At 39.1% G+C, this 14355-nt stretch overlaps 1 protein-coding gene across 3 annotated transcripts in view; it reads right to left on the bottom strand.

The window, feature by feature from the left end:
* NTN4 (netrin 4) overlaps positions 1-14355 on the bottom strand; it is a 111394-nt gene that overhangs the window by 65819 nt on the left and 31220 nt on the right. For all 3 annotated transcript variants that reach the window (XM_087868846.1, XM_087868847.1, XM_045779461.2), the window contains exon 3: positions 1930-2208. In XM_087868846.1, the coding sequence (XP_087724972.1) occupies positions 1930-2208 (279 nt within the window). The remainder of the gene's footprint in view (positions 1-1929; positions 2209-14355) is intronic.

The raw sequence follows: 14355 nt of genomic DNA, 5'->3' as shown, positions 1-14355 counted from the left end.
AAGTCTAAGATCGGGGTGCTAGCAGGGTCGGGTTCTCGTAAAGACCTTCTTCTGGGTGACAGACTGCTACCTGCTCATTGTATCCTCACATAGCAGAAAGAGAGCTAGCTAGCTCTCTGGTCTCTTAAGGCCACTAATCCCATTCATGAGGTCTCTACTCTCATGACCTAATTACCTTCCAAAGGCCCCACCTCCTCATCCCATCACATTGTGATTAGGTTTTCAACATGTGAATTTTGGAGGGACACAAACACTCAGCCCATTGCAGCCTGCATGCTCTCCTTTCACTCATTCACTGAAATATAATGGCAGAAATTTATTGGCATTCTACTTCGCACCAACTTTCTAGTTTATAGTCTAGTAGATTGATGTGTCTCTAGCATATCTGGGCTATTTTCTATTTGAATCATACCTGAACCCCATTAACTTAGGTATTACAAATTATTCCATGCTTTATTTGAAGCAATGTTAGTTCAAAGATCCATTAGTGTCTGCAAACTAGTAGGTGTTTGGGTGAGTGCTGCATTTTCTCCAACTTGGGAGCCCCAGCTTCATTTCTAGAGTAATAGCATTTTTTCTGTTTTTGCAACTCTGGTTGGTGCCCTAGTCATTTTCATTACCCCAATGCTGTCTTGCACTCCAGGGACTTAGCCCAAGAAACAAACTGTCCGGCTGGCTAACTGGGTCATGGTCCCTAATGGCCCTGTCATCTATCAGGGCTGGGGAAAAGAAGACAAATATGGAAGTCTCCTCTCTAGGAAATGAAGGAAGGATACTTTGAGGTCTTTACATTTTTATTTGTTTTTTGCTTTGGTCAGAAGTATCAGAGCACGGGGCACCTGGGTGGCACAGCGGTTAAGCGTCTGCCTTCGGCTCAGGGCGTGATCCCGGTGTTGTGGGATCGAGCCCCACATCAGGCTCCTCTGCTATGAGCCTGCTTCTTCCTCTCCCACTCCCCCTGTTTGTGTTCCCTCTCTCTCTCGCTGGCTGTCTCTATCTCTGTCGAATGAATAAATAAAATCTTTAAAAAAAAAAAGAAGTATCAGAGCACAATATAAAACTTCAAAAATTGGAGCGCTCTCCTATTTGCCTTCTCTTTGTCTAATCCCCAACCATAGCTCTGGGTGCATCCCAACAAGGGGCTTGCTGTCTGAACCACTTTGTGTCTTTTTTTTTTTTTTGGAAGAAGGTGATGTGAGGACAATGACAGTAATTTCTCATCATTTTTCTATTCCTATGTTATTATCATTCAGTCAAACACCTACCAAACACCTAATTCTGGCTCAGGTAACTCACTGTCCAGAGGATACAAAGATCACGCAGGCCCTGTCCTCAGGAGTTTGTGATCTCCCAGGAGATGCAGACAAGTAAAAGTGCAGAGGAAAACACAAGGGGATGTGTGACCATAGAGGAAAGAGGGTTTAACTCTGGCTTAGGGTGACAGAGGGTCAGGCCAATCTTCACAGAGGAGAATTATTATTCATCCTATTGGCTGGACAGCAAAAGATACCAGACATTAAACTGAGGTTCTTGTTTTTTCCACTTTAAAATCGACTCAACAATGGTCCCCATTTACTGTCAAAGCTGGCTCCTGTGTGATAATACCACTAATATGATTATGCCAACCTCTCCTGCTGCTCACCTTACACTTTGTATCTGAAGGTCATGGTACTAAAAACTGGCATGGATGTGTTCCAAGGAATCTGGTTATCATGCCTGACTATTTATAATTCTAAAATTGAAGAGTAAAAAACAAGTTAATAGGCACTTTATAGGATGGGTATGCAGTCGGAGGAGTCAATCAGCAGAGGGAGAAACAGGAAGCACTGTGTGAGCACAGACCAACTCTGAGGGAACTTAGATTACCAATGCCCAAACTGAAGGTAACTCACAGTTTGTTTTTCGTAGGGGAGGAATTGTTTTACATACCACGTGGAAAGTTCCTGGGGCCTTGACCGGTCTGAAGCCATCAACAGGTATGCATTGATCAGCATGGCCATTACAGAAGCAGCTGCCCTTGACAATGAAATCATAGATTGCATAATGTGTAAAATGTTGAGGCTTTGCGGTCAGGTCATTTCTCTGACAGGGACAAGACTGCCGTTTTAGCAGCTGCACGCGGAGGTTGGTGATCTTCAGCTGCTCCTGCACTTTGGCACTGTAAGGGTTCTCTGCATCGTATGGTGGTGACAAAGCTCGGAAAATAACCTGTAAAGAAAAAAAAATTACCATGAATATATAGGACTGTGTGCAAACCCCAGATCATTTGCCTCATACAGTTTTATGTGATTTATACCTTTTGTCATCTGCAAGTGATAAGAGGCTTCTAGACCTTGATCACACAGGTGTGCTGCCTATTCGGATGCAGAATAAGTCTAACCTGAGTAGCCAGCCAGGGACCTGACTCTCGAGATGAAGGCAGCCGTGCAGAGACTGGGAAGAGCATTTTGGGCAGAAGGAACAGCAAGTTTGAAGGCCTGGAAGCTGAAGCAAGCCTGGCTTATTAAAGGAAGAACAACAAGTCCAGGGTGACTGAGGTCCAGGAAACAAGGGGACAGTTTTCAGAGAAGAGGATGGAGCCAGTACATGACAGATCATGAATAGAGAGTCTTTTAAAGGCCATGGTAGTTATTCTGACTGTAGTGGGAAGCCACTGGAAGGTCATACGCAGAGAAGTGATATGATCTGATTTACGTTTTTGAAAAAGATAACTCTTGCTGCTGTGAGGAGAATGGATTATAAAGGGTGAAGAATAGAAGCAGGAGGACCAGTTAAGGAGTGATTGCGAAATCAAGATCCAGACACTCCTATTTCCAAATAAGGTGTGACCCTTTCAGAGACTAATCAGTTATTAATTGGGGCCACGGTTTCTACAAATACTTTTGGTTCTCCTTTTCTGGATCTGCCTTCCAAGCTTATGGCACATTCTTGGAATATTCTTACTAGTAGTAAATATACAGTCCTTTCAGGTGGATTTGATTTCTGAAATCAGTTAAAAGTCCCTTAAATCCAAATATAGAGAGGAAAATGGCTGATCAAGTTAGTTAACAGTACTTTGGCTAAATGCAAGGTAGAAGTAATAAAACTGTTTTTATTGTGTATGTTATAGATAGACTCGAAAGGCAATTTAAAACTTTAGTTCTGAGGAGGAAACCAGAGGGAGGAAGATTCAGAAGGGATGGACTTTGGGCATGTGTGTGTGTCTATACATTATATGGGGGTAATAAAAGTGGACCTGGGGTGGAGTGGTACAAACTTCTCTAATGGGTCTATTAACTTTGGGGGAGTAGAGGCTGGTGGAAGAGGAAATTATTGCCAGTGGAAACCACTGAATATAAAAAAGGAATTCCAAGCTATCTCATAACATAAGCCAGTATTATAAGGAGGCCAACACTAAATTATACCTTATTGTGGAGGTTAAAAAAAAAAAACAGGGGGCACCTGGGTGGCGCAGTCGTTAAAGCGTCTGCCTTCCGCTCAGGGCGTGATCCTGGCGATCTGGGATCGAGTCCCACATCAGGCTCTTCCGCTATGAGCCTGCTTCTTCCTCTCCCACTCCCCCTGCTGTGTTCCCTCTCTCGCTGGCTGTCTCTCTGGCACATAAATAAATAAAATCTTTAAAAAAAAAAAAAACAGAACGAAACCTCAAACAATCTTGTTAATTTATATAGTAACAGACAAAGCTCCCCCCCAAAATTCTTAGGTATCTCTTGATTTTTTAAAAATATGTTAGGGTGCCTGGGTGGCTCAGTCAGTTAAGCATCTGCCTTCAGCTCAGGTCATGGTCCCAGGGTCCTGGGATCAAGCCCCCAGTCGGGTTCCCTACTCAGCGAGGAGCCTGCTTCTCCCCCTGCGACTTCCCCTGCTTGTGCTCTCTCTCTCTCTCTCTCAAATAAATAAATAAATAAATGTTAAAAAAGGTATGTTAAAACTCTATTCAGAAATATTTTGATAACCAAGTAGTTTGAAAGTAAAGTAATTATTAAAAAGTAGGCTTTGGATAAACTCTCATTTAGAGAGAATGTATCTAAAAGTAGTTTTCCAGGAAAAAATTTCTTTAAGGAATTCTTTGGGTATAAAAATTCCATTTTAGAAATGGATTTTGCACTGAAAGTATGAAAAGGCAAGAATCAATTGTGCAGGACCATATCTCCAGGCCCACTGGTGCAGAACTGTTTTAAATGAAATATAACTTTGGGGGAGGGGGTGATAATTTAATGGATATTCTCTGTCCAGCAGCCAGAGTGATTTTCTATAAACAGAAGTTGGATCATGTCACTCTGCTTAAATCTACCCCCACCCAAAGACCTCCCATTTCTCTCAGAATAAAATACAAAGTCCTTATAGCAGCCTTGCCTCATTTTTGTTCTTAGTGCTTATTACCAACGGACACACTGTAGTGGTAGTTGTGTAATGATTTACCGTCTTCCTAGTCTAGAAAGTAAACTTCTTGAGGGTAATCGCTGATCCCAGGACAGTGCCTGGTACAGAGTCAATATTCAATAAATTTTTGGTAAATGAATTGGTTGATTATAACATTGTTCTTGGCTTTCAAGTAATAGGGGAGGATTTTAAATAACTTCCTCTTATAAGGTCTTAAATGGATTCACACACTGAATTCATGTTACAGCACTAGAAGGGAAGAGGTAGGAACTTGTATTATAAAAACAGTTATAAATAACAGAATCATTAACCAGTTTCTGCATTTCTAGCTATTTTTGAACTTGCAAAACTTGAAAAAAGTTGTATCCTAAACTTTAACGATATTCCACCCCATTTATTCACATGTAAAGTGGTGGAAAACAACATATGGAAGAAAATTTTCTAACAAATAATATATCACCTACTTGGAAGTCAGTATAGAACGAATGTCTCTTTTTAATTTTTAAAAATTTTATTTTATTTAAATTCAGTTAATTAACATATAGTATTTTATTAGTGTCAGAGGTAGAGTTCAGTGATTCATCAGTTGCATAGAACACCCAGTGCTCTAGAAGTAATGTCTCTTTTAATGATAGCCTATATCATAGCATAATTTTACATTTGAATTATTAAAAAAATTTTAAAAAAACACTGAATCCACGCTCAGTTTTATGTGGGGCTTATTTTTTGTGTAATATCCCAAATACTGGCATTCTGTTAGACATGTGTGAGGAACTCTAAATAAAACCAATAATGTGGCTACCTCCTGGTTTTTCAACCACAGTAATGCAAGGACATGGAAAAGGTCACAGTGCCAACCAAGTTAAGTATTCCACTGAAAAGTCTATAAGCATGCTTCTCTAAATTGTGGCCCACCCTTCCTTTTCCTCAACATTGGTGGCACCTGTTTGTTCTCTCGGTTCCTATCTCATATTTACCCTTGACATTTACCTTTGTTCCCTCTCCCTCGTCCGTATAACCCCTTCTCCCCTGAGAATTGCTTTGCACATGCAAGGCTAGAGGAAGATCTGTCAAGGTTTATAGGAACTTAGAAGCTCTTTGGCTTCCTGAACCCAGACTGTGGAAGCTGAATGGCGGCTCTGTGCTCAGTGTGCATGACACCACAGTTGGCACACTGATATCAGTGGGGAAGGGACATCATGACCCCTGAGGCTGCATGCTGGAACGGAGACAGCAAAGTGCCACAGACACAAAAGTCAACGGGAATTTAAACCATGAAATCTTTTTTCCAGAAAGGAGACGCCTTAATCTGATACTCTGGGAAATGTATCTATCCTGCGTCAGGAAACAAAGAGTTTGCCAATCCAGATGCTTCAAGCTTCTGGCAGGTCGCCCTTTGGGTCCCACCCAGTTTTTCTTCAAACATCTCCAGAAGAAGCCTGCGTGGCACTACTAAAATGAAGTAAGAAGAAGGGTAGAAACCCTCCTATAACATCAGCCTCTTCTGGTTTTGTCCCCATCAGGAACAGGATGTATCTCTGAGCCCATCACTACTCCTCTATGACTGCTTCTGAAGATATGCTCCTGACAAGACATAGTTAGAAAGCCAGAGGGGAACTAACACCAAGCCTGTTTTGATGTTTCCAGCTTATAAGTGCTATTGGCCAGGACTTCCAGATCTAGTTTTTCATATTAAGAAAGTTGATTATGTTTTAGTGGCTAATACTCTCATTACAGAGAAATCTGTCACTCAGAATGTAGGAGACATTAAGAAGCTACAAAGAGATCCCAAAGACAACCAGGAATAACACCAACTCCACAATATTTTCCCATCTACACTTCTGTATATATATACATATAGAATATAATGTAAACAGCTTTGTTTCAACTTAACAATACCTTGTGAATTTTTTCCGACTCAATGAAAATAACTCTCCATCAGTTCTCAAAATGTGGCCCCCAGACCAACAACATTGGTATCAAACCTGGGAACTAGTTAGAAATGCAAATACTATCTATCTATCTATCTATCTATCTATCTATCTATCTATCTACCTACCTGCCTATCTATCTACCTACCTACCTATTATTCTATCTATCTATCCATCAACTTGAGAGAAAGAGTGAGCAAGAGCAGGAGGGAGAGGACGGGGGAGAGAGAATCTGGAGCAGATTCTGTGCTGAGCACAGAGCCTGATGCAGGGCTCGATCACAACCACAAGATCATGACCTGGAGTCAAAACCACAAGTCAGACACTCAACTGACTGAGCCACCTGGGTGCCCTGGACATGCAAATTCTTGATCCCTATACCAGGCTGACTGATCAGAAACACTGGAGGTGGGGCCCAGAAATCTGGGTTTCAACAAGCCTTCCAGATGACTCTGATTCACAATAAAATTTGAGAAACACCGCTACATAATTTAAACAACTGGTTGGAAATACATTGTGTGGATATGACATAATTTATTCAACCAGGCTGCTATTATTAGGCATCTAGATTGTTTCCAACTTTTCAGTATAACCAAATATGTTGAACAATCATATAGCTAAAATGCAGAAGTTTATAATAATATCCTGAAGATACATTTCCAAATGTGAAATCAATGGTTTAAGTGAAATGCATAATTTAGAAACATCTCTGAGCTTCCGAATGAATCACAGACCCTTTCCTACCTAATCTTTGGAATCTTCACATTTCTCTGGTCTTGCCTCACTTTCTAAGCCTGGAATCCCTCAAACTTTGCTTAAGGATCTGGATTTTTGGCTTAGGTTCTCCCATTTCTTATGCCCAAGTATAACAAAGAGATCCTTAAAAAGTTCTGAAAAGGTTAGAATTACCTATATGTTTTCTAACTCTCAATAATACTGAGAATTAGTTAAAATACATTTCATATGTCTTACTTTTACTCTGATATGAAACTTTCAACAGAGTATTAACACAATATGAACAGAATAAGTAGAGTAAATATTAGGTACATAGTAGTCACGGGATTCTTTTAGTATCAAACTCATACCTTACATATTGCTCCTAAAATGTTATCGCCTATGTTATTAGATCATAATAACTCAAGAAACTTCGTTATCACATTTTAAAAAATTCTTTTTAGCTACTAGCTTGAGGAATATTTCAGGTCCAAGTTGATTACCCATCTTGTGGACTCTGTCGGTTGGCACTTGTCTTTCCGTGATAGCACTTTCACACTAGTGCATGTTACTGCCTATTTACTTGTCTGCATCACATAATAGACTGCTCAGTGGGCAGGGATCTTGTTTGTCTGGTTAACAGCTGTGTCCCCCAGCATGTCCCACAGTCTCTGGCATATTATAGCATTTCATAATTACATTGAATGAATTAATGAACTATTTTTCCAAACAGTATTTAAAAAAAGAAGCCAAATAGGGAATAGAATTTAGAAGAGTAAAAAAAGCAAAATGTTCTTACCATAAGTTCTGCACTCTTGATGAAAATTGTATGAACACACACATATATGTATATATACCTATGTAAAAATATGTAATACATTTTAAATGGTTTTATGGATTCCTTCTCTTCATTAGCACACAAGATCTTTCATAGTCTTAAGAAAATAGATCAGGCAGGCATGATCAAGCCCCCAAACACATAGAAATATTAGATCTTTTCCATGGTTTCTGGTCTAGTTTTCTTATTTACTAAAAATGGAAGTTTTAGGATCATAATTGCAATGATTCTTTAATGGGTTTTTAAATTCTTGAATCTTCATCTTCTCAAAAAAAGCAGCTACACTTTCAATGATTTTTCTCTTGTGCTTTTCTGTTTCACTTTTGCTTTTATCTTTATTATTTTCTTTTACTTACTTTGGGTTTAATTTTCTCTTTTTTTAGTTTCTTTTTTTATTTTAATTTTTTTATTATATTATGTTAGTCACCATACAGTACATCCCTGGTTTCTGATGTAAAGTTCGATGATTCATTAGTTGCATATAACACCCAGTGCACCATGCAATACGTGCCCTCCTTACTACCCATCACCAGTCTATCCCATTCCCCCACCCCCCTCCCCTCTGAAGCCCTCAGTTTGTTTCTCAGAATCCCTAGTCTCTCATGCTTCATTCCCCCTTCTGATTACCCCCTTTTCTTTATCCCTTTCTTCCCCTACCGATCTTCCTAGTTCTTATGTTCCATAGATGAGAGAAATCATATAATTGTCTTTCTCTGCTTGACTTATTTCACTTAGCATTATCTCCTCCAGTGCCATCCACGTTGCAGCAAATGTTGAGAACTCGTTCTTTCTGATAGCTGAGTAATATTCCATTGTATATATGGACCACAACTTCTCAATCCAATCATCTGTTGAAGGGCATCTCGGTTCCTTCCACGATTTAGCTATTGTGGACAATGCTGCTGTGAACATTGGGGTGCATATGGCCTTTCTCTTCACTACGTCTGTATCTTTGGGGTAAACACCCAGTAGTGCAATGGCTGGGTCATAGGGTAGGTCAATTTTTAACTTTTTAAGGGACCTCCACACTGTTTTCCAGAGTGGCTGTACCAACTTGCATTCCCACCAACAATGTAGGATGGATCCCCTTTCTCCACATCCTCTCCAGCAATTGCTGTTTCTTGCCTTGTCAATTTTTGCCATTCTAACTGCGTAAGGTGGTATCTTAGTGTGGTTTTTTTTTTTTTAATGATTTTTTATTATATTATGTTAGTCACCATACAGTACATCCCCGGTTTCCGATGTAAGGCTCAATGATTCATTAGTTCTGTATAACACCCAGTGCACCATGCAATACGTGCCCTCTTTACTACCCATCACCGGTCTATCCCATTCCCCCACCCCCCTCCCCTCTGAAGTCCTCAGTTTGTTTCTCATAGTCCATAGTCTCTCATGTTTCATTCCCCCTTCTGATTACCCCCCCTTTCTTTATCCCTTTCTTCCCCTACTGATCATCCTAGTTCTTATGTTCCATAGATGAGAGAAATCATATGATAGTTGTCTTTCTCTGCTTGACTTATTTCACTTAGCATTATCTCCTCCAGTGCTGTCCATGTTGTAGCAAATGTTGAGAACTCGTTCTTTCTGATAGCTGAGTAATATTCCATCGTATATATGGACCACAACTTCTTAATCCAGTCATCTGTTGAAGGGCATCTCGGCTCCTTCCACGATTTAGCTATTGTGGACATTGCTGCTATGAACATTGGGGCGCATATGGCCCTTCTCTTCACTACGTCTGTATCTTTGGGGTAAATACCCAGTAGTGCAATTCCTGGATCATAGGGTAGCTCAATTTTTAACTTTTTAAGGGACCTCCACACTGTTTTCCAGAGTGGCTGTACCAACTTGCATTCCCACCAACAATGTAGGAGGGATCCCCTTTCTCCACATCCTCTCCAACAATTGTTGTTTCTTGCCTTGTCTATTTTTGCCATTCTAACTGGCGTAAGGTGGTATCTCAGTGTGGTTTTGATTTGAATTTCCTTGATGGCTAATGATTTTGAACATTTTTTCATGTGTCTGTTAGCCAATTGTATGTCATCATTGGAAAAGTGTCTGTTCATATCTTCTGCCCATTTTTTGATTTATTTGTTTCTCACGTATTGAGTTTGAGAAGTTCTTTGTAGATCTTGGATACCAGTCCTTTATCTGTAGTGTCATTTGCAAATATATTCTCCCATTCCGTGGGCTGCCTCTTAGTTTTTTTGACTGTTTCCTTGGCTGTGCAGAAGCTTTTTATCTTGATGAAGTCCCACAAGTTCATTTGATCTTTTGTTTCTCTTGCCTTTGGAGATGTGTCATGAAAAAGGTTGCTTTGGCCAATGTCGTAGAGGTTGCTGCCTATGTTCTCCTCTGGGATTTTGATGGATTCCTGTCTCACATCGAGGTCTTTCATCCATTTGGAGTTTATCTTTGTGTATGGTGTGAGAGAGTGGTCAAGTTTCATTCTTTTGCATGTAGCTGTCCAATTTTCCCAGCACCATTTATTGAAGAGACTGTCTTTTTTCCACCGGATGTTTTTTCCTTCTTTTTTTTTTTTTAATTAATAATGATTTTTTATTATATTATGTTAGTCACCATACAGTACATCCCCGGTTTTCGATGTAAGGCTCGATGATTCATTAGTTGTGTATAACACCCAGTGCACCATGCAATATGTGCCCTCCTTACTACCCATCACCGGTCTATCCCATTCCCCCACCCCCCTCCCCTCTGTAGCCCTCAGTTTGTTTCTCATAGTCCATAGTCTCTCATGTTTCATTCCCCCTTCTGATTACCCCCCCTTTCTTTATCCCTTTCTTCCCCTACTGATCATTCTAGTTCTTATGTTCCATAGATGAGAGAAATCATATGATAGTTGTCTTTCTCTGCTTGACTTATTTCACTAAGCATTATCTCCTCCAGTGCCGTCCATGTTGTAGCAAATGTTGAGAACTCATTCTTTCTGATTGCTGAGTAATATTCCATTGTATATATGGACCACAACTTCTTAATCCAGTCATCTGTTGCAGGGCATCTCGGCTCCTTCCACGATTTAGCTATTGTGGACATTGCTGCTATGAACATTGGGGTGCATATGGCCCTTCTCTTCACTACGTCTGTATCTTTGGGGTAAACACCCAGTAGTGCAATGGCTGGATCATAGGGTAGCTCAATTTTTAACTTTTTAAGGGACCTCCACACAGTTTTCCAGAGTGGCTGTACCAACTTGCATTCCCACCAACAATGTAGGAGGGATCCCCTTTCTCCACATCCTCTCCAACAATTGTTGTTTCTTGCCTTGTCTATTTTTGCCATTCTAACTGGCGTAAGGTGGTATCTCAGTGTGGTTTTGATTTGAATTTCCTTGATGGCTAATGATTTTGAACATTTTTTCATGTGTCTGTTAGCCAATTGTATGTCTTCATTGGAAAAGTGTCTGTTCATATCTTCTGCCCATTTTTTGATTTGTTTATTTGTTTCTCACGTATTGAGTTTGAGAAGTTCTTTGTAGATCTTGGATACCAGTCCTTTATCTGTAGTGTCATTTGCAAATATATTCTCCCATTCCGTGGGCTGCCTCTTAGTTTTTTTGACTGTTTCCTTGGCTGTGCAGAAGCTTTTTATCTTGATGAAGTCCCACAAGTTCATTTGATCTTTTGTTTCTCTTGCCTTTGGAGATGTGTCATGAAAAAGGTTGCTTTGGCCAATGTCGTAGAGGTTGCTGCCTATGTTCTCCTCTGGGATTTTGATGGATTCCTGTCTCACATCGAGGTCTTTCATCCATTTGGAGTTTATCTTTGTGTATGGTGTGAGAGAGTGGTCAAGTTTCATTCTTTTGCATGTAGCTGTCCAATTTTCCCAGCACCATTTATTGAAGAGACTGTCTTTTTTCCACCGGATGTTTTTTCCTTCTTTATCAAAGATTAGTTGCCCAAAGAGCCTTCTTTTAGTTTCTTAAAATAGAACTGTAGATCATTGATTTGAGGCCTTCCCTTCCCCACCAAATACTTCTTTAGTTGCATCCCATAAATTTTGATATGCTGTGTTTTCAGTTCAAAATCTTTTCTAATTTCCCTTTTTATTTCTTCTTTGACCCATAAGTTATTCAAAAGTACGTTACTTAATTTCCAAATATTTGTGGATTTCCCTGATACCTCCTGTTATTGATTTCTAATTTAATTCCTTTGTGGTCAAAGAACATACTTTGTATGATTTGGCTCTTTTACATTTATCTGTATTTGTTTTATGGTCTATCTTGATAAATGGTCCTTATGCCCTTGAAAAGATTGTGTATACTACTGTTTTTGGTGAAGTGTTATATAAAAGTTAATTAATTAGGTCAAGGTGGTTGACAGTGTTAATCAAGTCTTCTGTATCTGTACTGATTTTCTCTACTTGTTTTATCAATTTTTCCAGAAAAAAAGATCTGGAAAACTCCAACTATATTTATCAACTCATCTGTTCCTTTTTTGCAGTTTTTGCTTCATGTATTTTGAAGCCTCGTTATTAGGTGCATAAACATTTAGGACTGTTAGATCCTCTTGATGAATTAGCTCTTTAATCAATATGAAATCTCCCTCTTTATCTCTGGTAATATTCTTTGATCTGAAATCTGCTTTGTCTAACAATAATATAGCCACTACCAAAAGCTTTCCTTCGGTTAGTGTTAGCATAGTATGTCTTTTTCCATTCTTTTACTTTTAATGTAGTTATGTCTTTGTATTTAAAGATTTTATTTATTTATTTAGTTAGTTAGTTATAGTGGTGGGAGGGGGCAGAGGGAGGAGGAGAGAATCTCAAGCAGACTTCTCGCTGAGTGCGGAGCCTGACACAGGGCTTGATCTCACAACCCTGAGATCAAGACCTGAGCTGAAATCCAGATTTGTCTTTATATTTAAAGTGAATTTCTTGGGGCACCTAGATGGCTCAGTCGGTTAAACATCTAACTCTTGATTTCAACTCAGGTCTTGATCTCAGGGTCCTAGGTTCAAGCCCCACAATGGGCTCCATGCTGGGTGTGGAGCTTACTTTAAAAAAACAAAGTGAATTTCTTACAGTTACACGTTTTAAAAAATTTTATCCAATCTGATAACCTATGCCTTTAATTGGAGTGCTTAGATTTTTTACATTTAATGTGATTGTTGATACGGTTGTGTTTAAATCTGCCATCTTGGTTTTTGTTATATATTCTACTCCTCTTTTTTTTTTCTACTTCTGTTGGATTGACTATTTTAGGGTCCTTTTTATTTCCTTTTTTGTTTATTAGTTGTAACTTTTTTAAAAAACAGTGGTAGCTTTAGAGTTTATAGTATACATCTTTAACTTAACACAGTCTATCCTTAGGTAATATTTATTACTTCACATATAGCATAAGAAACAGAACAGTAGACTCCCTTTTCCTCCTCTCAGCCACTGCTCCATTGTTGTCATGCATTTGACTTCTTTATATAATTTAAACTTCATAACACATTGTTAATATTTTTGCTTTAAAAAGTCAATTATCTTTTATTTTTATCTTATTTTTTTTTAAGTAAACTCTGTCCCCAGTGTGGGGCTCAAACTCATGACCCCAAGATCAAGAGTCACATGCGCTACTGATTGAACCAGGCAGGTGCCCCTCAATTATCTTTTAAAGAGATTTTAAAAATAAGAAAAAAAGTATCTCACATGTATCCTCCTATTTTCCCTTTTTGATGATCTTCACTCCTTTGTGTAGATCCAGATATCCATCTGGCATCATTTTTCTTCAGTCTGAAGGATTTCCTTCAATATTTCCTGCAATTCAAGTCTGCTGCTAATGAACTTTTTTTTTTTTTTTGGCTTTTCTATGTCTGAAAAAGTCTTTATTTCATCTTAATTTTTGAAAGACATTTTTACCGGGTATAGAATTATAGGTTGACAATTTTTTTTTCTATCAGTACTTTTAGGATCCTGACCCACTGTCTTTTGCCCTGCATTGGTTTTTTTTTTTTTTAAGATTTTATTTATTAATTTTACAGAGAGAGAGAGAGAGGCAGCGAGAGAGGGAACACAAGCAGGGGGAGTGGGAGAGGGAGAAGCAGGCTTCTTGCTGAGCAGGGAGCCCAATGTGGAGCTCGATCCCAGCATTCTGGGATCGTGACCCGAGCTGAAGGCAGACGCTTAATGACTGAGTCATCCAGGCACCTCATTTGCCTTGCATTGTTTTGGTCAAAGAGGTTTCATCCTTACATTTGTTCTTCTGTTCATCATGAGTTATTTTTTTCTCAGGCTGCTCTAAGATTTTTCTCTTTATTATTCTTTGTTAAACAAATTGATTGTGATGTGCCTTGGGGGTAGTTTTCTTCTTGTTTCTCTGTTTAAGTTTTGTTGTATTTCTTGAATCTGTGGATTTATAGTTACAGTCAAATTTAGAAACATTACAGCCATTCTTTCTTTTTCTTTCTTTCTTTTTTTTTTTCCTGTTCCCTTCCTTTCTCCTCTCTCCTTTGCGGACTCCAACTACACATATATTAGACTGCCTGA

The sequence above is a fragment of the Ursus americanus genome, chromosome 17, assembly GCF_024610735.1.
Source record: "Ursus americanus isolate L20-20 chromosome 17, mUrsAme1.1.p, whole genome shotgun sequence".
NCBI lineage: Eukaryota > Metazoa > Chordata > Mammalia > Carnivora > Ursidae > Ursus > Ursus americanus.
The sequence above is the reverse complement of the archived record's forward strand: the minus strand, read 5'-3'. Positions and strand labels throughout refer to the sequence as shown.